We start from the raw sequence: 25,434 nt of genomic DNA, 5'->3' as shown, positions 1-25,434 counted from the left end.
AGCAGGAATGGGTTTAGAGGGGAGGTAAGGATCGGTTGGAGCGGAACCGTGATGGCTACGCCGCGGAGCGGGAGGGAAGGGAAGGGGTCTTGAATCTCCATTACGGGCACTAAAGATATGCCGGTTTTACTCTTGGCGATTAATGACTTGGCGATGAGGGAATAAAACATGTTCGTATAAAAGTAAAGTCGTTGTAACATGTTCATGCTAGTCTAAGTAATACACAATTGAAGAAATGGTCTATGTCTGCTTCGTGCTAACCTCCACGCTCGTAACAACTGTAATCTGTCCGCTACGAGCCCTCTCATGCTGCTGCGTCCCACTGCTAATTTTCGCTTCAGCGCGGTACGGCCGCTGCAGCAGATCCGGTCCATGCTGGTCCACCAGCTCAATCTGGCTTCCCTGCTCTGGCGAAACGTCAGTGCGCACGCCATCCTCATCCTCCAACTTAGCCCAGATTGAAGGTTTGCTTGACAGCGGGTGAAGTCCTTGAGTTCTCCGTCGCGCTGAACCTTCGGGGTATGAACCGTTGCGGTATGGAGTGTTGGGGTATGAGGAGGGGTCGGTGGAATCGCCTTTGGAGCCGATGGCGAGACGCAGAACGGGCCAGCAGAGAGGCAGGTTTCCGACCCAGAGGGCGACGCCGCCTTCTGCGACGTACCAGTAGAGAAAGACGTAGGAGTTGGGGTTGCTGAAGTTGTAGTAACGGTTGAGGACGGCGGCGAGGATCTGGACTATTAGCGCATGTCAAGAGGGGTTGGAGAAGAACCTTACATTGAACAAACCGAGGCCAAAAACGCAGCACAAACCGATCTTGCGCTTCTTGGGGAGACTGATGTTGATGACAATTGGGATCGGTAATAAGATCAGCATGATGTCGCTTGCGATGTTGCAAGCCGTCGCAAAGATCATATGGTTGTAATACGTCGCACATTGCACTGCACCAATTAGCTCAATCCCTCCCCAAACCATTCTCGAAAGACTCACTCTTCTTGGGGTTAACAGGAACAGACCAATATTCAGGCGTAGGCGAACACCAAAAAAATACAAACATGAAGGTAACAACGATGTACGTGACCGCGCAAAACGCAGAGACAAATCGTACTGCCCATTTCTGTCTTATCGATGTGCCCTGCGTCAATCTGGCGTACAGAAACAAAAGACACGCTTTGATGGTCCATGTACAAGTAAGTGCGAATATTTCGAGTACAAAGGTCATTTTACTCCCGATTATAGCTTGTTGTCTTCCATCGGGGGTGAGTTTTGCGGCGACGTCAGCGGGCATGTAGTTACTGCCTTTCTCGGCGACTTCGTTGATCGAGACGACGACTCCTGTAAAGTTGACCTACAGCCCGAGTATTAGTAACGGTTTGTTGGTGAGTTTGATGGATGAAACATACGAGGGCAAAGACCATGAGATAATCTTCAATGGCGAGACGACTCCATTTTCTAAGTTTCATGCGTCGTGATATCCTGCAGGAACAAACATGTCAGTAAAAACGCCCCAAAAAGCCACGCATGGTGATGGATGGCTTACAGTCGACACACAACGACAAAGAGACCCAACACCCATAGAACCCAAGACTCAACCAACAACTTGTGCAGAAAATCCATAGCGAAAAATATAAAATGAATGAATGAGTGACGAACGCTACAGTTGGCTGCTCCGGAAAGATGAACCTAAATGTCCTCCCAAGATTCGAAGCACCCCTGAGTTTCTGTCAAACGATAAGCTTTATCGCCGGCGCGGGAAAATGGCACGACGAACATGGTCGTGAACCCAAATTGCAGGAATAATCTCAGCTTGACACGAGGAGGCAGGGGGGAAGAATGCAGTCTGCATGGCTAGTCGTTTCCCCTGCATTTTTCTTTTTTGCATTCATACTGGGATGAAGATGTTGGCAGAGAGTTGCGCTTAGATCGGCACGTCAGAAAAGCATGGATTTGGAAGTCAGTTGCTGGAGACGATCGAAGTGATAGACAGTAGTTAATCGGAACAACGTGTCGATTGACAGTGACGATCTTGATCTCGGTATGTACAGATTCCACCAACAGCCTCAAAAGCCACGAACTAACACCAACAACCTGTTGAACAAGCCCCCGTCGTGTAGTGTACTTCCGTAGCCCTCCCACTACCCGTTCACTCCAAGCTAGACGCGGCAGATGAAGAAAAACCACCACCGGAAGTGGCTTGCACCTAATACTCAAAACACGAATATTGCAAAGGAACAAACCGCTTGATAAGGTAAGTATGGTCCGAGACAATCGGCTCCCACAACGGCGCAGCCACGCTCCCCGGGGAAAGAAAAGAGAAAGAGACAGTCGAAACTCTGTCTTAGCAGATCCAATTACCGTCCAAATCCTCTAGGATCCGGTGTCCCCGGCCCGCATCCGACCCCTGCCCGGGCCGTGGGGGGTGATCCCGGCTGGGCAAAAGCTTAGAGTTTTTTTGTCATACGATGGTGGGCGGGCTAAAAGCTAATCTGCCCCGTTTACACTAACGTAGTACTGTAAAGATCTAGAAGGGACCTTTTTGGGGGGACGTTTTAATGCTTGGACGCACGGCAGTTGAGATTTCGATGGATAACAGTTACGTTGGGGGTTAAAAGTATGTCGGATTGCGTGATTCTTTGGGTTAGTAACTCGCAGCTAGCATTTGCAGGACCCTTTTCTAATTAATATTGCTCGTGTAACGATTGTGGCTCGTGGATTCGATCCTGGTGTTTTCTTACAGGAGCCAATCTTTTACGTATCCAAAGAGGAAGCTAACAGCCAACAGAATATTCCATCAGGAGACTCGTAACTGCAGAGAACGCCTCATGAACCTGGTACTTGCACGCGAAAAAAAAAAAAAAAAGAAAGCAGCCAGGATCCTCGGTTACGTCGGATCTCATTCTGCAGAATCGCTTGGCGCTGTTATCTCTTTACCCCGTACCAAGAAATCAGCACATTCCCCCAAACCACTCACTCACTGTAGGGGTGCTATTGGCTCGTCTAGCAGCGGGGGTCGTCTCCGCGCTTTTTTCCGAAATCTTCAGCAATCTTCCCGCTCTCACAAGAGGCGTTATAACTGTCTCACTTGCTTGGTAGCACCGCACGATTCTACACTAAAAAGATAACACACAAAATTAATCATCAATCATGAGCGTCAACCCCTCTCTTCGCACTGTTGACCAGTTCACACAGCTCGTCTTTGACTTTATCGTCATAGGCGGCGGCACAGCTGGACTAGCGGTGGCAGCGCGTCTCGCTGAAGCCGACGCCTCATACACTGTCGGTGTCATCGAAGCAGGAGGTCCTGTGCAGAATGATCCTGATGTTGATATCCCGGGCCACTATGGTAGGAATCTTGGAGGTAGCTACGATTGGCACTTGGAGACGCTGCCTCAGGAGGGTCTCGGGGGGAGAACGCTTCCGTGGCCGAGGGGGAAGTGTGTCGGCGGCACAAGCGCCCTGAACTATATGGCGTGGAATCGCGCTAGCAGGGATGATTATGATGCTTGGGAAGCTTTGGGGAATCAAGGTTGGGGCTGGGATTCTCTTCTGTGAGTTTATGCTTGTTTTATTGGATGAGACGCTGAAGCTGATCGTTTTCGTTATGTAAAAGGCCTTTCTTCAAACGCTCCGAGACATTCCATCCTCCTAGTGAGAAACTCCAGCGCGAGTTTGAGATATCTCACGACGCAGACACCTTTGGTGATTCAGGTCCCATTCACATATCATACCCAACCTCGTATTCACCATCGCACGCGTTATGGCACAAGACGCTTAATGCGCTTGGTGTAGAGACTAACCCATCCCACGTCGGAGGCTCAAACGTCGGCGTTTGGACATGCGTCAACGCCGTTGAGCCGAGCGCCGCGCGAAGATCCTACTCGATCGACTACGCCACTGGATCGCGTAACCTGCACATCCTTACCAACGCCACGGTTGACGAGATTCTCATTAACCAAGGGCTCGTAGCCACTGGTGTGCGGTTCACGTACGGTGGCGTCGAGTATGATGTTTCAGCTAGACGCGAGGTAATCCTCTCAGCCGGGAGTGTCAAGTCACCGCAGATCCTTGAACTTTCGGGTATAGGAAATCCCAGCGTTCTAAGTAGTGCTGGCGTGAGCGTCAAGGTTGAGAGTCCGCAGGTGGGGGAGAATCTGCAGGAGCATATTAGTGAGTGAGAAGGTTTTTTGTGATCGGCGTTTTAAGCTAATTTGTGTTATCTAGTGCTTGCGACGATCTTTGAGGTTGATCCATCGCTCGCTAATCGGGATGATCTTATGAGAGATGAGAAGCTTAGTGCTGCTGCGAAAGAGGAGTATACGGCCAAGGCAGATGGCCCTTTGACGGTGCTGCCTGTATCTCTTTGCTACGTCCCTTTTGCGCATTTTGTTCCAAAGAATACTCTTGCTAGTCTTTATGAAGATGCAGACAAGGTATCTGTGTTTGACTCGGACAAGCAAGATATTCTTCGTGAACGATTGGATGGAAACTCTAAACTTGGTCAGATAGAGTATATCTTTGATCTTGGGAACTGGAACCCTAACTTCAAGGGTGAAGAGGGTAAGAAGTACGGCACTATGCTGCAGATCTTACAGTATCCTTTCAGCGTTGGATCTATTCACATTCGGCCAAGTGACCACGCTACAGCTGAAGATTCACCCGCCATCGATCCGAAATACTACGAGGGTCTCCATGGAAACCTGGATATGGAGGCTATGAAGCAATGTCTTCAATTCGTCGATAAGATCGTACACACAGCTCCTCTATCAAACATAATCCGCTCCTCAGCATCCCCTTCCACCGCCGTTATCAAAGATGATAAGCGTCTTGGAGAATGGATTACTCAAAACACCATTACGGATTGGCATCCTGTCGGAACATGCGCCATGGGCGGTCGTGCTGGCATCGAAGGAGGAGTCGTTGATGAAAGACTTCGAGTCTATGGCGTCCATGGCTTGAGGGTTGTTGACGCAAGTGTTATGCCGTTGCAGATCAGTGCGCATATCCAAGCTACTGTTTACGCTATCGCTGAAAAGGCGGCGCATATGATTGTTGAGGATGCGAGGAGTGCGGATAGGGAGGGAAGAGAGTTGGTGACGAAGCAGGCTAGACTTTAGACGAGATCGGTACTCTAGATAAGCGGAATAACATTGTTATGTGAGAGTTTCTGATATGATCTTCGAACGAGGGTGACTTCAGTCATTGCGAAGCCATGCTCGAACGATCGCGCCAATAGCTTCAGGCTGGTGATAAGGAGACATATGTCCCGCTTCATCAACAGCATAGAAACTCAACTGATCATTCCCCTTCCAGAAGCCTCCCTCCTTCACATTCCAACCATCAGCATCAGATGTTAGTTCGCCGTCCTTGTAGTGCCAGGTTTCGTAGCCAAGTTCCCGATAATTATCCTGTCCCTTCCATCGCTGTTGGTTCAGCATGCGCATTTGTCCGGGGGTGTTACTACAAAGGTTAGCGAGCAGGTCAAGTAGAGACGCGTTGGAAGTGCTTACATGATTATGTCGTTGTTGCCGTTGATGAACAGAACTCGTATATCCGTCTCATCAAGAATCCACGTCAACTCGCGCGTAACAGGTATATGGATATTCTGCGCAATATCCCAGCGCTCATTGGTATCAAAGTCGATAAGGTAAAATGGAAAGCGGTCGAATCCAAGTCTTTCTTGAACCCAACGACGATTCAGGAACTTCCATTCCGGTCCGTGGTCCATGTTCGAGCACAAAGGAGGCTTCTCACACGGGTGTCTGTCTGCCAAATATCAGTACACTTCGTGTCACTCGTACTGTACGACGCGATAAAAGTGGGATACTCACTATCATAAGGATCCCAGCCACCAGGCACGACGCCTTCCATAAAGTACTCTCCCAACGACTTCTCACAAACCTCATTTGCCGCGCGACAAGTCTCTATATCATAAAAGTACCGACACTGACTCCCCATTTTATGGCACTCCGGTATCGCAGCAAGCATATTCTCACAAGCCGTCCGATTCATCAACGGATATTTCCTTCCATCACCAGCCCAATCCTCACAAAAGAAGTCATAATATCCCATGAACTGCTGCGTCGCGTCAATATACCCATCCACGATAATCGCAGATGAGATCTCGACCCGAGGCTTGATGCCGCCCTTCGCGTTCTCGCGTTCGTGAGAGACGATATGTTTCGTGTAACCTGTGACGTAGTGGCCGCCCATGGATTCACCAGTGATGTGCCAAGGTTTTCCGGCGAGGTTGGAGAATACGTCGTGGGAGAATGTGGAGAGGAAGGTATGTACGTCTTTCGCGCCTTGTTCGAGACTAACGGCGATTTTGTTTCGGTCTGTGATTTTGGAGAAGCCGACGCCGACGGGTTGACTATCAAGTGTCAGTCAGAGCGGTGAGGCTGGTTTCGGGACATACTCGATGTAAACGACGTTGGCGTGATCGATCCACGAGTATTCAGCTCGTTTTGTTGAGTTCCCATCGGGATTCACGGTACAGGGACCACTGCCCATGAATAATCCCATTTCTCCAGATGCGCCCGGTCCGCTGATACCTGCGTTAGTTTGGCTTGACTTGGCCTTTAAGGTTTGCTTACCCGCTCATCCATAGTAACAAAGGATCAGTCTCTGGATTATTGCGACTCTCAAAGTACCCTTGCATCATCAGTTTCCGAACTCAGTCAAAACCTGTGTACCTACAGAAGAACATGGACTTATCATCCGTCACGTTGACCGTCCCGGTGAATTGGCGAGCGCCCGCATCGCAGAGGTCAGAAGATTGTTCGCGGACAGTGAAAGCGGGTTTAATCACGGCTTCATCTGTTAACGGCTTTTGATCCTGGCCAACGACATGGCTAATCGTTGCGAGGAGCGACACTGTAACTGGGCCAAGCCACATCGCGAATTGTGTTGAGATGGTGAACTTTGATGGCGCTTGAGAGAATTACTAATGCTGACACTGACTAATCAATCGTTCTCTGGTCATGGTGGGATGGTCTGGAGATAAGGATAAGATAAGGATTTGTTACCGTTGCCTACCCTACATGTTTGTGTTTGTATTTCTGAGATGCTATGCTAAGCGTTGGAATTTATAATAAGAAAGTATTTTCAGGATGAATATATTACATTAACTCTATTAATATATTAAATGTTTCTCTTGTTATTGATAAAAAGAGTGGTTTGCTGGCTGGATATACGAGGTCATCTAAATGTCGCAACACCAAGATTGAAAACAAAATCTTCATCTCAACCCTTGTCGGGTTTAGATTTCGAAATGCTTTGGTTTGCGCAGGCAGCAATGTAAACTCCACTGAAAACAACGGAGATTAGTCATGATGTCATTATCAAAGCGAAAGTGAGCATCTGCCTCAGGCATAGCAAGGAGTGACTGCTCGTATGGCGAGATGCTTATAGCGCGACGCGACGTAACGACAAGCGCGTTCCAGGCTGACATCCAACTCACCAGGAACTGGCGCTCGCTCTTCCTGCAGCAAGCCTCTCTCGTATTTTTCATCAGGCATAAATTAAATAACCTTATTACGAGAAAACAAAACCGTGATTGTGCCACCAGCTCGTTTCCTCAAAAACCAATACAAAGTCGATAGGTTTCCAGCCAGCAAACTCAGATCGTCGCCTTGAGCTTTTCTTTGAGATATAAGACAAGGCGACGGAGAAACGAATATGTCAGAATAAGATAAGTGGTGAATGAAATAAAGATCCTATCTTTCTCTTCTAGAACACCCGACAACTTGGCACTTCCTCCTTCTCCTATCTAAATTCTGACATATCAGACGCCACTTCAGTAAACGCCGCCCAACCTGTGACTCAAATTCAGCCATCCTCACACTCCGGAACCTCAATAATTTCCCGTGCGGATGATTGGTCACCACAGCTAGGGCCTGTCTCACAACGTTACACCAAACGAAAATATCGAAATGACGACTACAATGTTTGCCCAATTTCCCGCATTCACCATTACCTCCATTTTCTCTCCAGGAAAGTAAATTCACTTCACGTTCGTTGTCATGAGTTCAAATTCATGTTGAGTAGTGATGTGAGAGTGACCGAAACTGCCGCCAAACGCCTCTGACCGGGGTTAGTCACACAGCGGAAGCGCCTTTGTTGACACCTCATCAGACAGGCAGAACTCTGCGCCTGCATCACACTTCTTTGTTCATTTCTGTCATTACCCAATAGCGCGATTCTACAGCTCGGCTATACTAATATCTAATCCCCTTCCTCTCGTTATACCTATCTCTCAACTCAACTCAAATCAACTACTTTTGGCGACACTACTTGGATAGCAAACTTTTCATCCGATTCTGCCGCAACTTTCATCGCGACACAGCGATCTCAATAGTAATGTCTAAAAAAGGTGAGATCGCCCCTCAGACTGATTTATAAGCCGTTTTACTTACATTCCTAGTGCTCGAACCATATCTTTCTCTCATGGCTACGCCTGAGGAAGAATGTATGTTGACTCCACTTCAACGTGTCAACTTTCGCTCACAAACCAAAGTCGCGGAAGACTACGACGATTTGATTTTCATCGGCGCCTACGACATCCAAATAGAATCTCATATCCAGAACAAGAAAACAAGCGACGTCTCTTTCCGGATAAAATTCAAGTTCAGCCCAACCGACACCTGGTCTCGTGGCTGGGCGGAAGAAATCGATCTTCAGAAATACTACCAAGACATCGTCCTCAACTACTGGCGCAGCATCGGTGGGCGCTGTGAAGCGACGAAATTCCAGATGTACAAAATACTCAGAATAATAGCGGAAGAGAAGAACAAGTATCGCGTGCAGTGGGTTGGCTATAATGCGGAGGAGGATACGAATCTGGAGCCCAAGAAGAAGGTCTGGTCGATCGCGCCTAAAGCTGTCCTTGCGTGGAAGACTCGCGCAGTGGAATAGCTTGCACGGCGTTGGGCATGAAGAGGCAAAAAAAGTGATTTTTTTTCTGATTGGTGGCGCCAGGATACCCAGCATTGTTTTTTTGAGCAGGCGTTTTGGTATTTATCATGTTGGCTACATCATACCCATAGCGTGTTCTTTCTTTTGTTTTCACAGCCTCGCGCAAGCAAAAGTTCAGTATATTAATATCATCTCAAGAGCCAAGCAATAGCGCTCTTAAATTCCCAAGTCCACATCTCAGTTATCCTCGATTGCCTTTCCCTCTTGCTGACGAATCTGTTCCTTCGCGATCTTCACCAATACATTTTCTTGCTCTCTTGCAATGTCTTCTACTTCACCCGACAATTCACGCATTGATTTCAAACAGCCCTCGAACTTTTTCAAGTCCTGGCAATATTCCCCGACAATATCCACTATATCTCGGTCTGATTGTCGATTACTTGGCCCCTCTCGCGCTTCGGCTACCAACGACTGGAGTCTATCCACCACAACCTTTTGTCGCGACAATAGCGACTCCGCCGTTGCACACTGATGCAAGAACATTTTATCGAGACTGATTAGCCTTACTAACATTGCGGAGTCAATTCTGGTTGTTTGTGGCTGGGTTGGGTTTGCCCCGTGTCGTGCGGATTTGGATTGGCCTTGGTGGCGGTTTGAAGACATGGGATGTTAATGTATTGAAGAGCGTTGACGAAGGCAGTTGCTACGCGTTTGGCGAGGTGCCTTTGTTAGAGAGGTGTTTGGATTGTTAGATCTGATTGGGGCTTTTATCTGTCAAAGAACTTGGAACCGGTATGGTCTGGAAAATCAGGTATGCATGCCAGCGCCGAGATGCATACTTACTCACTTATGTCAAATACTGTGTATCATGGTTCCCTTTGTCGCAAGCCTGTCACGGACATATAAATTCGTGCAACATCACCGAGGACAGCGGCAGGCCGTATGCCCTGAAGCAGTATCATTGTTGATGCTATCGTCGTTGCTTTGAACCAGAGCACAGAGTAGCCGAGCCGAGATCCTGCCAGGCCCCGAATCAAGGGAGGATATGTCAGCGCATCCTGCTAGTCGACAGCGCAGTGACAGACGACAGAAGTCTTAGGCACAGAAGTGATTGTTTGCACATGAGGACAAGTATCTGTGAACAAGCCACGATAGAGAAAGTGATGGTGATGAGTACGCCTCACAGGACTTCATCACTGCGCTTGCTCTGAGTGATCGAAGCCCTCTGCGTTGCAACTGAAGCCCATAAAACACCCGAGGCACCCCAAGCTTTCTCAGTCGGCTGTCAAACACAGACACATTACCAAAGACACAAATCCGCTCATCTCTACAATCACCAAATACGTCCACAGACCATGTCGTCGCATCGCCACCGTAGGGAATCCAATGACCCTCGATCCCGTGACTCACGACCTAATGGCCCACGACCCATGGAACCACGACCCAGTGGTCCAAGAACCATGGATCCACGATCCAATGAACCACGGCCCATGGATAACCAACCCCAGCCCGGAGCCAGTGGGGAAAGGGGTCCGAGAGAAATAGGAAACGACAGGTTCAATGAAGAACTGGCACGCGTACGTCTGGAGTTAGAGAAGATATATATCCAGAAAGCCAAGGAGGTGGAAGAGGTGAAGGAAATGAACCAGAGAATAGACCGCTTGAAACACGACAGACGATCAAAGAAGACGATAGAGAAGGCTAAAGAGGAGTTGAGAAAGATGGTTGACACCATGGAACGGACTATACTTATGGTGGAACAAACTAGGCAAGAGGAAGAGGACATAGTCGTACAGAGGTGGCGTTTCCAGCAGGGCAGGTGAGGGATCTGGGAGAGACGCTGGCTAGAGGGGAAGACAGAAATTGGGATTGTTTAGCTCTATACCTGATAGATCCAAATTATAAACTGATTGGGTTTTGAAACGATTCTTTATTTGATCTCGTGATTAAATGGCAATGTAGTGACTGCTGCCTTTTCTTAAGTGCCTGAGACAAGAAACCGGAGACGGAATACGAAATGGAAATTCATGAACAAAGCAGGATAGTTACTAGCGAACCCATTGCAATTCTTAAGATGACTACAGCAAACGTTTGTAACTAATAGACCTTGGTTTACGACTTTGTGATGAACCTGCTGTCATTTGCAGTTAGGACCAGTGGCAGATAGCTGCTAATCACCACTTAGTTTTCTACAGAATCTAGTGAACGGACTGCGATAAAGGCAGTGCCAGTGACGAACACGCCTTGGAGACTTCTTCACTGCGCTGGCTATGAGTGACCATCATCCATTCCTTCTTGGTCTCAGATCCAGAGGACCATAAAAGACCCCAGCCATCCCATGATTTCTGAGTCGGTCCTCAAGCCAAGACAGATCCAAACAGACGACAACTACCGGTCTCTACACTCGCTGGATAACTACACAGTCCATGTTCTGGAGTCGCCGCTGAAAGGAATCACATGTCTCGCGATCCACGTATCACCATCACCGGTCCCGATCTAGAAAGGCAAGATGGGAAACATAAACACGCATTAATAGGCTGAATGAGAGGTTGAATGGCATACGTGCGGAGATCGATGAGATATACCGGAGGAGAGAGTGAGAAGAGCGGAAGATGAGGTAAAGCGACTGAAACGTAAGACACGGCGAAAGCGGAGGGACATAGATGATGCCAAAAGAACGCTGCGTAGCAGATTTCATGATTTGAAGGAGATTAAGCGTGCCTTAAAGCAAACGAAGCGCGAGAAGAAGTCTATTGCCAAGAAGAGGGATAGTCTCGCCCGGTGCCTGTAAAGGGACTTGGAAGAGGACCGGATATAAAGGATTACTTGGTTCTTCTCTAGTGATTTAAATCGCAACTTCAGTGAAATTTCCATACGATCTTATATTGATCTTGGGATTGAATGGCTATTTTGCCACTGCTACCTTTTCTTACACCTCTCAGAAGATAGGACACGAGGCGGCAAAGGAAAAAAACAGAAGAATAGAACACGACTTTTACCAGTACGTGTGCGGTTGACTTGAAATGATTGACATGAAATATTGGAACTACCAGGTGTTAAATCTCGATTCGGGCATTGTAGTGGATTCGTGGTTGAGCCGAATGTTCAGTGCACACAAACCCCAGCTGCTCGTGATAGAATGTCCACACAAGGACTGTTCATCACCACCTCTAAGCAGCAAGGATGAACAATGGTCAGTACACATGAACAAGAGCCATTGTGATTCCCCGTTGTGTGGTGAATGGCCTCGGTATAAAGTTGCGAGGCTGGTTCCACTAAGTGGCAGTAAACTCATAGTTATTCAACCGAATACAACAAGCCACCGACAACACAGGATACTCCTGCTCAAACATCTTACATAAGTCTCGATTCAACATGTCCGACCGAGCAATAACCATAGTGGAGGAGGCCCCGTCTCGCGATGAGTATGAACAACGAAGCGGCAACCTGGAAAGGAATCTCGACCTCGCAAGGAAGAACATCGAAGATATACAAAAGACCATTATTGAAGTTGAGAAGGAGATAGATATTCTCTGTGGTACGAAGGAAAATCTAGACAAAGAAAACAAGAAACTCAAACTTGTCATCAAGAAATCAAAAAGAGAAGGAGCATCACACAAGGCGTTGAAGAGTGGGAGGAGAAGGTTGGAAAGTGGTAAAACCAAGAGTTCCGATAGCGGAGAGTTGCTAAACAAGCTGGAGGACGAAAGGGAAGAGCTTATAATGAACAAGATGGCTTGGGAAGATTGGAAAGAAGATCTTGAGAAGGAGCGTCGTCGGAGAATGGAGTATGAGGCCTGGATGAGGGAGGAAGAGAGGCGGAAGTATGAGGACTGGAAGAAGAGTAGATATCGTCCAGTGAGGTAAGCAGCTTAGGTGGGCTTAGATTCAGACCGGTGCACTTCAAAGAGAGACACGATTCATTGCAGTCAGGAAGAGACTTCACACCAAAGGCTCTGTTAATAAAGCAGTGTGAAGCGACTTGGGGCCAAGGCGAACATGGTTGAGACAATATCGCCTAAATCCTGCAATAACTTCACAGGAGTATAGCTATATCATATGAAACCACAGATAAGGAAAACAGAAGCATATTGAACATCGACTGAAGTATCTGTGGGCGGTTTGGTAAGATCTGGTAGGCGAGGACGAACAATGTGAATAGGACATCAGCTGAGTCCTCAGCGACAGCACTATCTTTGGCTCTGAAAAGGCCACAAGAGCTGAAGCATTCGGCACTGATACGACAGAAATATGCTCAGTGAAACAGAAAAGTATGACTGTGATCAGTTACAAACGACACAAGAATGTACATGATTCATCGCGCATCGGGTGGTACATGTACTGAATCAAATCGTGACATGGATTGGTGCAGTCTTATATCAAGGCCACATTGCTCTGCACTCTTGTCGTTCTTCATCAACCACCATACGAACAAAGAATAAGACGACCCAACTGTTGCATAGGAATTCCTATTGTTCCACTATTCCCCTCTTCCATATACCACCATGCCGGAAGACAACCTCCCAGAAAACGATCTGGCCAACAGGGTCGCACCAGAAGATATGACGCAGAGCCTGAATGCGAATGCACCTACGGGTATGGTGGTATATGAACACAAGACTGAACCTCAGGATGAGCCAAACGACGTCCCACCAGAGGTTACGGCCAGAGATACACCTCAAATCATACCCCAGGACGTGCCGGAGAATGTGCAGGTGCACGATCAACCTAGACCTGACAAGGGCACATCTCGGGAGAGCGTTTCTCAAGAGCAAGTATATGGCAACAACGTACCCTTGGTAGATGAACCAGTTAGACAAACTGGTAGTAGGGTTCACATTGAGGAGAACTCACCCAGTAGATGCTCACGGGGGAAAGAGCCCCGGAGAAAGGGATCTGACAGGGGAGACACTCACGGAGGAGAGTCTCACAGAAGGGAATCTCATAGAACAGACTCGCGCAAAACTGAAACTCACAGATCAGAGTCTCACAAAAAAGACTCTCATAGGTCAAGCTCTGACCGAAAGGATTCACACAAACTAGAATCACGCAGGTCGGACCCTCACAGGAAGGACTCCCATGGAAGAGGCTCACACAAGTCATCAAAGATGGAGGAGTCTCACAAGAAAAAGAAGATAGATGCTACAGCCGTGTATGGACGAACCTCTTTCTTTGCCACCATAGGCCACTTGGTTGACAGAACTCCTTATATGAGAAATCCGCTTCAAACAAAGAGGAAAGGAAATTGAAGGTAGAATGCTAGGCGCTCTGGACGAGGGAATAGTTATGTTGTTATCGTTTAAGAGAACCAAAACCGTTTAAGAAGTTGAACAGAGCTTCTTAGGTAAAAAGGTGAGAAGACATGTTTCTGGACCATTGTTACAACGGTATTTCCACTAATAAACATTAGCCGAGCGAGTCATTAAATGCATCCATGGGGAGAACGTTATCTGAGCCAAAGCATCCTTATAGTTCTTGCACAGAGCTTGAAATGAAGAAGCCTAGTATCATGAAGGTCTCGGTGAACTGAGGCGCGAAAGCCTCTTCAACTCACAGGCAAGAGCCTCGACCCTGAGTTAGCACCCATCACAAAATACCAAGTCAAATGAAGCCAAAAAAGAACAAACAGATAAAGTCGGGCTGAGAGGATAATGACCGCTAGTGGTGAGCTGCGAATGGGGTGATTAACCAAGTTTGGCGTGAATCGCTGTGGGTTTTGGCTCTGAACAAGACAAAGGACCCGTCACTGGTGGAGTTCACAGTGACTATCTACAGTCAAGTGCAGGAAGGTGGTCGAGAGTGATGAAGTTTGGGTTCTCGGAGGAGTAGGATGTCTATGATCCACCCACGATTTGCGAGGAAAGCCGCAGTGAACATAGGCCCCAGAGAAGGCCATGGAAGATTATATCTGAACAAGGCTGCCCCGATGCATTGCAGTTGCGCACCAGTTCTTACGCTCCTATAAAAAGATCCAGCCGTTATAACACAAGAGATCTAAATCATCATTATTCTACTAGTTCAACCAGTATACTCTGGCAGTCACTCACCTCACAACCACTATCCTTCGTCTTCGAAAACAATGCCAAACAAAAACTACCCCCATTTATTAGACATTTACGCGTTCAAGATACACGGCAAGGCTGTTAAGGAAACCAAGAAGCAACTCCATAAAGTCGAATTTGAAAGGGCAAAATTGGAGCTAGATGGAGAATATGCCGAGAAAGAGATTAAGAAGTTGGAGCAGGTTGAGAGGGGGCTAGAGAAAAGTCGCAGAAAGGTTGATGAATCGGAGATCAAAGAGGATATAAGAGAACTTCGAATGGAGCTGAGGAACCTGGATATGGAGAAGGAAAATCGAGATCGTGAGCAGAAGAATCTCAAGGAAACTAAGAAGAGGCACCGGGAGTCGATGGCCAAGCTACAGAGGAGATAAATACCCAGGATGTTACGATCGGTAGAACAATAGATTTTGAAACTTGTAGCCTCAACGGAGAAATGTTGGCACTTGCGAGTGGGATCGCTGACGATTATGCATCCAAAGCGAAAGGATGCATATCGTACTGATAAGAGTGAACGCCCATCGCAATAGCACAATACATATATAAGGTATTGGCGTTCCGACCGTCGAGATGCTGCCTATACTTCGCCTGTGAAGTGATTTGAATCAGCAACGATACATTCTGAGAGCCGTAGTGAGAAAGGAGAAGAACCAGAATTTGAAAATTGGGGTCTTCTGAAAGCTCTAAGAGAAAGAAAGTGTAAAGAGCTGATTGACTGCACGGTAGTCGGTCGTCTCTGAAGAACCTTGGTTGAGAAAAGATTGGTAATGAACAAGTGCTGGACTTGGCAAGTCGTGAATCTTACGGAAGCTAGGGAGCGAGCGAGTATATGAAGGGGAAGCTCCTCTGATCACTCAAACCTGTATATTAGATCTCATATTCTAGCCGTACAACAAGGAACCCGACACCTTCAACGAAACCTGCTCCTACCTCTGTAACTATCTACAGGGCTAACGAAATCATGGAAGACAACAACGCTTCAGGGAGCAATACAATTAAGAAGGGAGCTGCTGAAGAAGTACCCGAGAATGTCGCTCAGAATATTCCCAAGCTTCTCACCAAGGGCGAACCTGAGGAGGGCCATTCTGAATCTGAGGAGGAGCAAAGCCAGGAAGATGGCTCTGAAGAGGATGAACCGAAGAATGATGGAACAAAGAAGAGGGTTAGATTCAAGGAGGACTTGCACGAGAAACATTCACGCAAGAAAGAGTCCCACAAGAGGGATCCTAGCAAAAAGCACTCTCACAAAAAAGAGTCACGGAAGAAAGACTCCCAAAAAGAAGACAGCCATAAGAAATCTGAACCAAAAAGCTCCCGTATTGACTTGTTTGATTCATATACACTGCGAAGGTTGGAAGGCATGTGGAACAAAGGTTTCGCTGATCTCAAAGATGTCCAAGAGAAACTGGAAAAGCTTGACAAGAAGAAGAAGGAGTTACACCAAGAAGAAAAAGAGCTCAAGGAATGGCTTAATAGGCTTCATGAAAGTATCAAGAACAAGCGATCTTGAGATCAATCATGGAACTAGGTCGAAGCAGCAGCTGGGTTATTACTGATTATAAAACAAAAGACCTTTGAGATAGAAAGCCAGTGTATCTCTTTGTGATTGTCAAGGAGAGCAATTTGGATAAAGAAGGTGCCAATCATACTCAGTATCTGTTTCCTTGAGATGGAACCCTTTCCTGTCATCTGACAATCCCATCTCATGCTATCAGTACTCCAGCGCCCAGCATCTCAACTATCAGAGATGAACCTCCTACCATACTGCCATCGACTTCCCTCCATAGATCTGTTTCTGGATCAAGCCCTTTGTCCAACAGGAATCGAGTATACCGTTGACATCTTCCTTTGACGGCATACCAGAGGAGTTCCTTGCCATGCTCATTAATGAAACCGGGTTCTCCTACCAACCGTTCTGTCATCAAGATCGCCATATCATCTTCCCGAGCTAGTGCCGCCGTGATAATCGCATGATGTCTCGTCCACCTTCGAACAAGCGGGTCAGCGCCGCCCTCAAGAAGCAATGCCAAAGTTGACATGTCTCCTCGTATGACAGCCATCTCGAGTGCATCAGCTCCACGAGCCCCAGTCTTGTCTTGGCGAAAAACGTCCTTTTCGATGAAGAAGCTTAGGATGTCATGCTGAGGCGCACCTACGGCGATATGCAGAGGCGTTTCACCCCAGTCGTCGCTATCATCGATATATGCCCCGCTATCAAAGAGCAATCTCACGATATCGAGATATCCTCTTCGCACTGCCAGCAATAAAGGAGGAACATCGCCATCGACGTGAGAATTTGGATCAACACCTTGATACAGCATGAGATTCACTAGATCATAACTGCCAGTCGTCACCGCAAAGTACACAAGATTATCCCCAACCTTGTTCCTGCGGTGAACATCAGCACCTCTCGCCAACAGCAGATCCACAACATTCCAGTACTGTTTCCTTATAGCTGGAAACAAGGCAGTCTCGTCTTCGTCGTTGATGATGTAGTTGACATCAGCACCTTGATCCAAAGATCTCTCTACCACTGAAACGAGGCCCTCTTCAGAACCCCACTGGAGGGCTCTGCACCTCCAGTGCGCATCCTCATGATACACAAGGTCATTGGCAATGAGGTAAAACCGTTTGTTGGTTTGGCAGAAGGCGTTGAGGTCTGAGCGCACTGGAAGATTCTGTACGATCAGTTCGATGACCTCTGTTGCTAGGTTTTGAAGCAACATATTGACTGACTTAGTATTGAGACAGTTGGAATACTTGGAATGAACAGAGGGAGGAATTAATTCTTCAAAGTGCTAAAGGAATGAGAGTGACTGACGTGAGATTTGGATCACCGACTTCCGATGATCAATGGAGGATCGGGTAGGTTTCTGTATATGGAGCTTACGTGTTTTTTCTCATCAAGTACGTGGCGGCATCAATGCACCAGAATAGACCTTTCAATAAGCATGGGAATCAAATGATCGGCAAGGAGAACAGGGCTCATGCCACATTCATCATCATCAATTTCTGTTTGTCGTAAAGTACGACGGGACAGGAAAACTAATCAAGTGGCTAGAGTTGGGCGTCCGATTGATTCGAAGCTATTCCCAAAACCGCTAACTTGATCAATCCTTCGCTCTTATCAAGTCTCACTATCCTCGTTGACCCCTCCAATGCTGGATGGATCAGCTGTCACGAAACATCCCCCTTCGCTTTCTTCTTCATCGCTTCAATGCATTTGGGGCATTCCCTCGAATGCATGTACTGATCTCTCGAATCAATCTCGATCTTACATTTGGCCCGCGGAGACTTTTTCTTCTCATCACACGGCGTTTCGTTCTGCTTGTATCTGATCAAGTAGTCACATTTTTTGTCGTTGCGGTAGTATCTCACAAACGTGGTGCTGCACATGTTGGCGGATTGTGTACCTGTCTCGACTTCTTGAGCGTACAGGATCTGTCCGGTTATTTTCCTTTCGAGAAAGTTACGAGGGAAGCAATGCCATATCTATGCCCACACGGAGACGACGGCCCCTGATTTGAGCTGTTCACAATAGTTATACTGAAGAGAAATTACATACTTATTCACTAGTGAGTCTAGGAGACACTGAAAAGAGAACCTTTCTCGTTTGTTAATAAAGCAATAGTGATTAACTCTAGTTGCTGTAGTGATTTAAGTCACTTCCTCTGCTTCCTTTTCTCTCCACGCAAACCGAACACCATAGAAGAGAAAAGTAATTATTTACGACTGTAACCTCGGATAGCATTTCATCCTATCCTTTGGCGTCCCGCACGGCGTCACAGCCGTATCGTCGTGGCCGAGGGTCCAGCAATCTTGGCATTGACATCGGATGCTTATTGTCTTGCACATATTGGCGACTGTAGGCTCAACGGAAGGAGACAATTTATTGTTTATTGTTTGTTCTGTATGATGAATTATTTGATGGAATATGTCTGAAGTACGGCATGCCAGAAAGCAAACAGTAGGCTGGGTTCATATATTGCTTGTTGGGGTGTGAGTATGCTCGGATTTAACCAATACCTACTCGACATTAAAGCTACGGAGGGACACTCAATGACTCTCCAACTCTGAATGTCACTCGATTATATTTATTAGAAAGTTCTATTCATCAAATTGATAGAGTGATCAACACCCGCCTCCGTGCAGCAATCCGCCATAACCCTCATTTCTTGCTTGTCTTCTTCTTCTCCTGGCACTTGTAGCAAAAGTCAACACATAGATAATCGGTCTTCTCCTCAAACTCGGCTGTACATCCTTTTTCCATATTTCCTGGGTTCTGGCATGGCTTCCCGTCTATCTTGAAGCCGATCCGGTGGGAGCATACCCGGCACAAAGACGAGGTATGTATTGTTCTGCACATATTTGCTGCAGAGTTATATTTTTAACTGGTTCTTTTAATGTGGTTTTCGTAAGTTAGAAGTTTTAATTGTTTGAATATCAGTACAGGGACGGCCCAAGGCCTGATTTATATAGTTCTACAGCGATGTTATCATTCGCATGGATTCACAGTAATAAATACAGGGGATGAAAGTTAAACGATGATCATTCGGGTAGCTTACTGTCGTTAAGAGTCAAGAGACATCCTAAACCTCTCCGAATCTAGGCCATCGTATTCCATCATGACTCAAGCAACGCTTTCAACTTCTCCTCCTCCCTTTTCACAAGAGCCACATTCTTTATAGAGAAGTGTGTCTTTCAAATCAAAGTCTCTAATGCATTTGTCTGCGTCGCAAAGCTTATCAACAGTCTCTGTACTTATCAAATGACCACAATAACCCCAGTATCTTATAAATGTAGTCGTGCACATGGTTAGCTCAATGGAGCAAGAAGCTTTGCTATTTTTGATATGATGTTTGAGGAAATAGTTGAGCGTAAATGTATTTATACAAGAATACGATATGGAATACTGGAGGGAGACGTTGGGAGAATGCTGAAGGCTTGGCTTAAATACTTTTCGGCTTTTGTAGGTGTGCCACATCGAAGTCATGTGTCTGAAAGTAAGAGAATGAAATAGTTTACCACTACAATGATCACCTGCAGACGAGATTCGATTCACCGACCGCTGATACCTGTATCGCTTCAGGCAACTTAGAATGGACGACCTGTCCATGAGTCACTGCATCAGGATTTGTATATTATATAAGGCCGTGATCGACCTCTCTATCTATTGATGATACCGCTTTCTCAGTCACCTGATCAAGATCGCAGCATTAAAACTCCATGGCGTTCATCTTCCTCTCATCCTCCTCTTTCCTCTCCCTCTCAGTGAAGCATAGATTGCACTCTATGAAGCCATTGCGATTATCCTCAAGATAATTCACATGACAATACTCAGTGCGTTGAAAAGCACATGTTATGAATTCTGTACCTGAACTGATACCATGGCCGCAGCAGCCTACATACTGTACCAATACGCTGTCGCACATGTCAGTGTCTGTTGACATGGTAGATGTTCGGTAAGAGATTTCTATCATAACGGAGATTGATAAGTTGGGCAGCTTGAGAGTTTGGTATGGTTGGCAAGTTGAACAGCTGGACCTTTTATAGAGGGCTAGACGCACCTTGTCAGGGACATATATGGAGAGTGAAGGCCTTGATTCACGGAGAGAGATCGCTCTGACGATAATTTACGGCGTCAACAGCTACTGTCATGTCTGCTGAAGAAATTGTCTTCTCATACGTGATGCTGCTGCTCCCCGGGGTGATGGACGGGTTTGTTTTGGGCAAAGGGATATTGGAAATGGAGACTCATGATGACAAAGACATTTTCAAGAGAATCACAGATGTAAAGTATACAAGGTTATCAATAGAACTATTTGTGGATTTGAGACGAAAATATGGGAGAAACTACGGAGAAAGACCCTTTTATCAAGACCGGCCGCGCTTAAACTCCCGAGGAGAACTCCATACAACGGTCCAGATGCATTCACCCTTGACTACTTGATTGCCTTCTTGAGTTCAGCTGCCTGTAGCTTCAAAAAAGCTAACCAATCTTTACCGATATTGGCATAGTCGGCAAAACCTGCCGGGTCTTCCAAGTATGAGTACATGATGTCCCAGTTAAGTGCCAGGAGAGGACCCATTATAGGAATCAGACCCAATCCTGCTCCGACAATCTGCTTGGCAAAGGTTGACCATGCAGATTTATCAAGGGGCGCATAGACGAAGCGAATGCCTTCGTTTATCGACATCCAATCGTTGCCCTTTCTGTGGAAGTCTCCCGAGTCCCACTGACAAACGGAGCGGTCTTCCGCGTTGGGCGAGGCTGCTTCTCGAAGTAGCCAGATAGAGTCAAAGCAGATATGCGTGCCATCGGCGCGGCGGGCGACTCTATCGTCTGGAATGCACAATGATGCCATCAAGCAGAGAGCTGCTCCAGAGTAACCAAGTCCCCGGCTGTTGGTGATGTCCAAATGAATGGGGTCATTGTCCCAGTAGTTCCTTAGGGCCAAGCCTTGCGCGGAGAACTTGTGAAACTGAACGGTGCTAGGTCTGTTGAACCCCGGATAGCTGGGGTCCTGGAAGATTTGGAGGAAATAGAGTGCTCTGATGGGCAGCGTTGGGTCGACAAAGATGTATTTGTGGGACTTGATGTTGAAAGCCAGATAGACGTTCTGGTCTGTTTCAGTGTACCACTTGTAGGTACTCTGCCCATCATTATGAGCAAATGGGCTTGGCGAGTCAATGTATGTGTTGCCACCGGTGTCTTCAGTGTCATTGTAGAAAACTGAAGTACTGGCAAAGGTACCCAAGACATCTCTACGTGGTGAGTGCAAGTATTCGAAGTTTCCCCGAGGCCAGTTCGGCTTCTTGATCTTGTTGGAGTTTGAAGCTTTGTCATACACTCCATTCATGACATCTTCAACGATGAAGGACTTGTAGAAGCCCGCCTCATTCTGCATTCGCACTGGAAGTGCAGACGTAGCCGTGTAGCCTATTCCAGTGGGTGGAGCATAAGCATCATAAGCTTGGGGACTAACGTCCGAACTGCCATTGCTTGGGGATATGTTTGGTGGCTCATGTGAGGCATGGCTTCGCTCACCACCCGGGGTTTGTTCGACGAATGCATCGGCCATGACGAAATAAACAAGAGAGAATTGCTTTTAGATTGTATGCTGGTTGTAGAGTCTAGGTTATCTCTCAATTCTGTAGGATGTTGCAGATAAAGCCTTTCTTCTGCCTAGATATTCGACGGGCTTTATATGTTACATGAAAATGTAGGTAAGAGCATTGCGTAAACTGTGCCGACGCACTTGGAATTTGCGGCTGACATCTTCTCTTGCCATAACTGTCTTATTCTGCATCTGAGGCCTCCCCTCAGACACGGCAAGAACCTCAACACCAACATCTGGCGCATAGGTGCGCCATGTAGGACTCTTGCATTGCGTGTAGTCGTCACGCCCCACCAAGACTGAAATGTGATAGAGACAGGGGCGGTGAATTGGACATATCAACCGGGGGCGTGTAATTCTATACACAAATACATCTAGTGTGTATATAGCAATTTAACTTCCGCCTAATGCCACATTTGTTATGTCACTCATGGTGAGTCTTTGGGATGGGGTTGCAATAGCTCAACAGGCTTTCGGACTTGTCCTCGGCGTTACCAACCAATAAATTACATCAGTTGTACAGCACTCACCTTCTGCTACGTGCGTGGCTGCTGTGGGAGAACCACGAAAAGTCCGTTTGGTTCACGGTTCCATACTGTGTCTGGCCAGACAACTTCTGAACTAGTACCGAGGGCTGGGATGAGGTAGCTGCTGGGCATAGGGTCACAGATTCAAGCTTAATGGCTCAATTATTCTAGAAATACTAATAGCATATCCACTGGTACAGCAGAAAATTCGATCTCTCGAAGAAGGGGGCATGTTATTATTCAGTATCTGACTTCTTTACTCACTGCTAACAGTCCGGTAGATTCAGTACACCCCAGTAAAAATGCTACTCAACGGACCATCCAGCCACGGGGGAAAACCAACGAGAACGGTATACCGATTGCGAGAAGTAGATGGCCCTTGGAGCCTGCGCTCCACATGTGAGATGATTGACTAGAGTTGAAAAGTAGTCTTTCCAATCAGCTTGCACATAAAGGGTACCGGAGCTCTTGTGCAAGCTTAATGACTTGATATCAGCCCGCGGCAGATGCTTCTCATGAGAGGAAACTGGCTTGAATCCCTGCATGAATGGTTGTTGCAATACTTCATCTCCATGCAGAAACGAGTCTGAAGTCAAATTGAAAAGGTGAATATCCAGGTCTGTAGAGAGCAGGAGGTGTCGTTGGTTGGGCACGGGCGTAATATCATGTGCTCCATCCCACCATGAATCGTCCCATTCCTCGTTGAGCATTCTCGGAGGGCCGATGGGCTCGACTTGAGAAGGTTTTCGAGAGAATGAACCATTTCTATACTCATAGCGATTCAGCTGAGCTGTCGAGGGACTCTTCCCTTGAGGAGGTAGATCATTCCCGACGGCCCAAAGACTTTTTGTTACTTGGTCCCATACAAGACTGTGCACAGCCGGAAGGCCGTCAAGCTCTTGGAGGAACTCTGGATATGGGTTTGAGGTACCCGAGGATGCGTTGACGATCTTGATGTTTCCTGTTGCTTCATAGGAAGTCGTCGCTATAGCGAGTTTCCCATCAGGGAGAGGCTCGATGCCGTGAGTTCCTCCCAGACCGGATCGGTCCAAACACATGCCGAAAGTTATAGCCTTGTCTTTAGATGGATCGTCGGGACAATGGTTGACGACGACGACTGCATACGCAAAGACTGCCACAACGCTTCTTCCGCGATTCGCCCATTTAGCATCTGTCACAGAACCCCCATTTTGCAGACACTCATTGAGCTTCTTTGGTATGTCTTGGTCAACGAAGTCGATCCTTGACCAATTCCATGATGCATGGCCACTGGTATTGTGGATGCTGATCTGAGCAGGTTTGTACTGGCCCGTGATAATCTGAGGAGAAGCCTCTTGAGGGCGAAATATATGCTGCAAGCCATCGTGGCTTCCATTAGCAAGGACGAGATTGGCAGCCATGATAATGAACAGCCCAACCCGAAAGGGCCATTGGAAGCCGTTGGAGGCCATAGCTTAGGCGCTTGTGAGCAGGAAACAAAGGTTTGCTGATGTCAGATGAAAGCTTGATACACCGCGGCGACGGAAACTGTGATTGTAAACAAAGCAAGTCACTCTATTATCTCGCGTTGGTCTTTGGTGAGCAATGGCTTGGGTCAGTCAGTATCAACTTCGCATATAAAATACTGGAAACAAGCTGGATGAGAGCTACGTAATGATAATGTGGCGGAATCATGTTCTCAGCTGAATCAAACACAAGGATGAGAAACAGACGGACGAGTGACAAACTATGTCACTCAAGACATGGATCAAGAAGCTCGACCAGGACTCGTTGGTGAAATGTTCCAATGGTGACTTAGGAAGCGGCATAAACTCTTTGGTCACAAACATGACAGATAAGCCGGTGGCATCATGTCCACCGTCACATAAAAAATGTGACAAAACCAGGACACTAGAAATATGTCTCGGCTGTCTCACTTCCCGGAAGCCGATGGTGTTATTGTTGGAAAATCCGGGAATCCCCTTCCCTTCAGGATTCAGACTGTTAGTCTGAAAGTCCTAGATTTAAAGTTCAAAGTCCTAGATACAATCATCTAGAGATATAAACCCGAGAATAACTCTCAGCTCAATAATGAACAACCAAGTTTCATAAAAATACATTTTCACCCAGCACTACTGCGCAATATAAACAACAGTTATGCGTGGCACATCAATGCCGTAAACTGCACTGATCCAAGACACGGCTTGAGCCGAAAGCTAGAAATGCTGAGCCAATGGATTGGATGATAGATTTTCTCGTCTTTGGCGTCGTTGTATAGTTGTCCGTCGGTAAAGATCATCGTTTTTCAGTTCAGCCCTTTTCAGCCACTTTCATCCGAGGGGCATCGCCGATCTGCCGATTTAGGTGACGTGCAGGTCGATTCAGTGCAGATGAATACTGGATGAAATCACCGTGTCTTGAACAATAGAAAGGCAATGGTCAACGATCCCTGACCTGATGGACATCAATATCTCAGCTTGAACCGGGCCGTGCCGAGCTGGCACTGAAGCTCTAACTGATAGCCCGCGGCGCCAATCATTCCCCGGTACCGCCGGAATGCATTTCAGCTTCTGCGACTAGATACGCTACCTGGCTCCCGCTTATGTGATCTGTCACTACTCTGAGTGATCTCGATGAACCTAGAGTTGCCCCAAATGGCGACTAGTCTGGCCGCCGATATGACACTACGGGAGGCGTTGCGGTGGTTGATGTTACAAGGATGGTAGGCTGTGATGCAAGGAGGCGGATGGTGGCGCACCTAATGGGCGCAGAGAGCTGGGGCCTCTGACCTTCCATCTGTGATCTGCTCCTTCTGCAGGAGCCTATGTGGGTGATGTAAAG

General features: G+C 47.1%; 13 protein-coding genes across 15 annotated transcripts; 7 read left to right on the top strand and 6 right to left on the bottom strand.

Annotated features, from left to right (window-relative positions):
* Positions 1-108: 108 nt before the first annotated feature.
* Positions 109-2,298, bottom strand: FOXG_16629 (uncharacterized protein). Its single transcript, XM_018396658.1, has 5 exons — positions 1,538-2,298; positions 1,401-1,473; positions 988-1,345; positions 775-938; positions 109-729 (listed from the first exon to the last, which is right to left on the bottom strand). The coding sequence occupies exons 1-5, from the start codon at positions 1,612-1,614 to the stop codon at positions 241-243; spliced, it is 1,161 nt and encodes a 386-aa protein (XP_018257252.1). The 5' UTR covers positions 1,615-2,298; the 3' UTR covers positions 109-240.
* Positions 2,299-2,720: 422 nt separating this feature from the next.
* Positions 2,721-5,332, top strand: FOXG_16628 (uncharacterized protein). The gene is made up of 3 exons (XM_018396657.1): positions 2,721-3,545; positions 3,608-4,164; positions 4,219-5,332. Exons 1-3 carry the CDS (start codon positions 3,142-3,144, stop codon positions 5,109-5,111), a joined length of 1,854 nt encoding a protein of 617 aa, XP_018257251.1. The 5' UTR covers positions 2,721-3,141; the 3' UTR covers positions 5,112-5,332.
* FOXG_16627 (uncharacterized protein) lies at positions 4,229-6,934 on the bottom strand. Its single transcript, XM_018396656.1, has 6 exons — positions 6,694-6,934; positions 6,591-6,648; positions 6,413-6,541; positions 5,826-6,367; positions 5,505-5,760; positions 4,229-5,454 (listed from the first exon to the last, which is right to left on the bottom strand). The coding sequence occupies exons 1-6, from the start codon at positions 6,890-6,892 to the stop codon at positions 5,190-5,192; spliced, it is 1,449 nt and encodes a 482-aa protein (XP_018257250.1). The 5' UTR covers positions 6,893-6,934; the 3' UTR covers positions 4,229-5,189.
* Positions 6,935-7,411: 477 nt separating this feature from the next.
* On the top strand, positions 7,412-9,200 carry FOXG_16626 (uncharacterized protein). Of its 3 annotated transcripts, none has more exons than XM_018396654.1 (3): positions 7,412-7,694; positions 7,785-8,368; positions 8,420-9,200. In XM_018396654.1, exons 2-3 carry the CDS (start codon positions 8,356-8,358, stop codon positions 8,908-8,910), a joined length of 504 nt encoding a protein of 167 aa, XP_018257248.1. In that variant the 5' UTR covers positions 7,412-7,694; positions 7,785-8,355; the 3' UTR covers positions 8,911-9,200. The 3 variants fall into 3 exon arrangements, with proteins under 3 accessions (XP_018257248.1, XP_018257247.1, XP_018257249.1); XM_018396655.1 differs by having other exon boundaries at positions 7,463-8,368; positions 8,420-8,464; positions 8,513-9,200; XM_018396653.1 differs by having other exon boundaries at positions 7,412-8,368.
* FOXG_16625 (uncharacterized protein) lies at positions 9,148-9,573 on the bottom strand (the record flags this gene model as incomplete). Its single annotated transcript, XM_018396652.1, has 1 exon — positions 9,148-9,573. The coding sequence occupies one exon, from the start codon at positions 9,571-9,573 to the stop codon at positions 9,148-9,150; it is 426 nt and encodes a 141-aa protein (XP_018257246.1).
* Positions 9,574-10,265: 692 nt separating this feature from the next.
* On the top strand, positions 10,266-10,733 carry FOXG_16624 (uncharacterized protein; the record flags this gene model as incomplete). The annotated part of the gene is made up of 1 exon (XM_018396651.1): positions 10,266-10,733. One exon carries the CDS (start codon positions 10,266-10,268, stop codon positions 10,731-10,733), a length of 468 nt encoding a protein of 155 aa, XP_018257245.1.
* A 1,552-nt stretch (positions 10,734-12,285) lies between these two features.
* Positions 12,286-12,777, top strand: FOXG_16623 (uncharacterized protein; the record flags this gene model as incomplete). The annotated part of the gene is made up of 1 exon (XM_018396650.1): positions 12,286-12,777. The coding sequence occupies one exon, from the start codon at positions 12,286-12,288 to the stop codon at positions 12,775-12,777; it is 492 nt and encodes a 163-aa protein (XP_018257244.1).
* A 638-nt stretch (positions 12,778-13,415) lies between these two features.
* FOXG_16622 (uncharacterized protein) lies at positions 13,416-14,159 on the top strand (the record flags this gene model as incomplete). The annotated part of the gene is made up of 1 exon (XM_018396649.1): positions 13,416-14,159. The coding sequence occupies one exon, from the start codon at positions 13,416-13,418 to the stop codon at positions 14,157-14,159; it is 744 nt and encodes a 247-aa protein (XP_018257243.1).
* An 830-nt stretch (positions 14,160-14,989) lies between these two features.
* Positions 14,990-15,343, top strand: FOXG_16621 (uncharacterized protein; the record flags this gene model as incomplete). The annotated part of the gene is made up of 1 exon (XM_018396648.1): positions 14,990-15,343. The coding sequence occupies one exon, from the start codon at positions 14,990-14,992 to the stop codon at positions 15,341-15,343; it is 354 nt and encodes a 117-aa protein (XP_018257242.1).
* Positions 15,344-15,930: 587 nt separating this feature from the next.
* Positions 15,931-16,479, top strand: FOXG_16620 (uncharacterized protein; the record flags this gene model as incomplete). Its single annotated transcript, XM_018396647.1, has 1 exon — positions 15,931-16,479. The coding sequence occupies one exon, from the start codon at positions 15,931-15,933 to the stop codon at positions 16,477-16,479; it is 549 nt and encodes a 182-aa protein (XP_018257241.1).
* Positions 16,480-16,672: 193 nt separating this feature from the next.
* FOXG_16619 (uncharacterized protein) lies at positions 16,673-17,695 on the bottom strand (the record flags this gene model as incomplete). The annotated part of the gene is made up of 1 exon (XM_018396646.1): positions 16,673-17,695. One exon carries the CDS (start codon positions 17,693-17,695, stop codon positions 16,673-16,675), a length of 1,023 nt encoding a protein of 340 aa, XP_018257240.1.
* A 3,216-nt stretch (positions 17,696-20,911) lies between these two features.
* On the bottom strand, positions 20,912-22,051 carry FOXG_16618 (uncharacterized protein; the record flags this gene model as incomplete). The annotated part of the gene is made up of 1 exon (XM_018396645.1): positions 20,912-22,051. The coding sequence occupies one exon, from the start codon at positions 22,049-22,051 to the stop codon at positions 20,912-20,914; it is 1,140 nt and encodes a 379-aa protein (XP_018257239.1).
* Positions 22,052-22,770: 719 nt separating this feature from the next.
* FOXG_16617 (uncharacterized protein) lies at positions 22,771-24,014 on the bottom strand (the record flags this gene model as incomplete). Its single annotated transcript, XM_018396644.1, has 1 exon — positions 22,771-24,014. One exon carries the CDS (start codon positions 24,012-24,014, stop codon positions 22,920-22,922), a length of 1,095 nt encoding a protein of 364 aa, XP_018257238.1. The 3' UTR covers positions 22,771-22,919.
* Between the last annotated feature and the right edge of the window lie 1,420 nt (positions 24,015-25,434).

This window comes from Fusarium oxysporum, chromosome 11 (genome assembly GCF_000149955.1).
Source record: "Fusarium oxysporum f. sp. lycopersici 4287 chromosome 11, whole genome shotgun sequence".
Lineage (NCBI taxonomy): Eukaryota > Fungi > Ascomycota > Sordariomycetes > Hypocreales > Nectriaceae > Fusarium > Fusarium oxysporum.
This window is presented reverse-complemented; position numbering and strand designations above follow the sequence as displayed.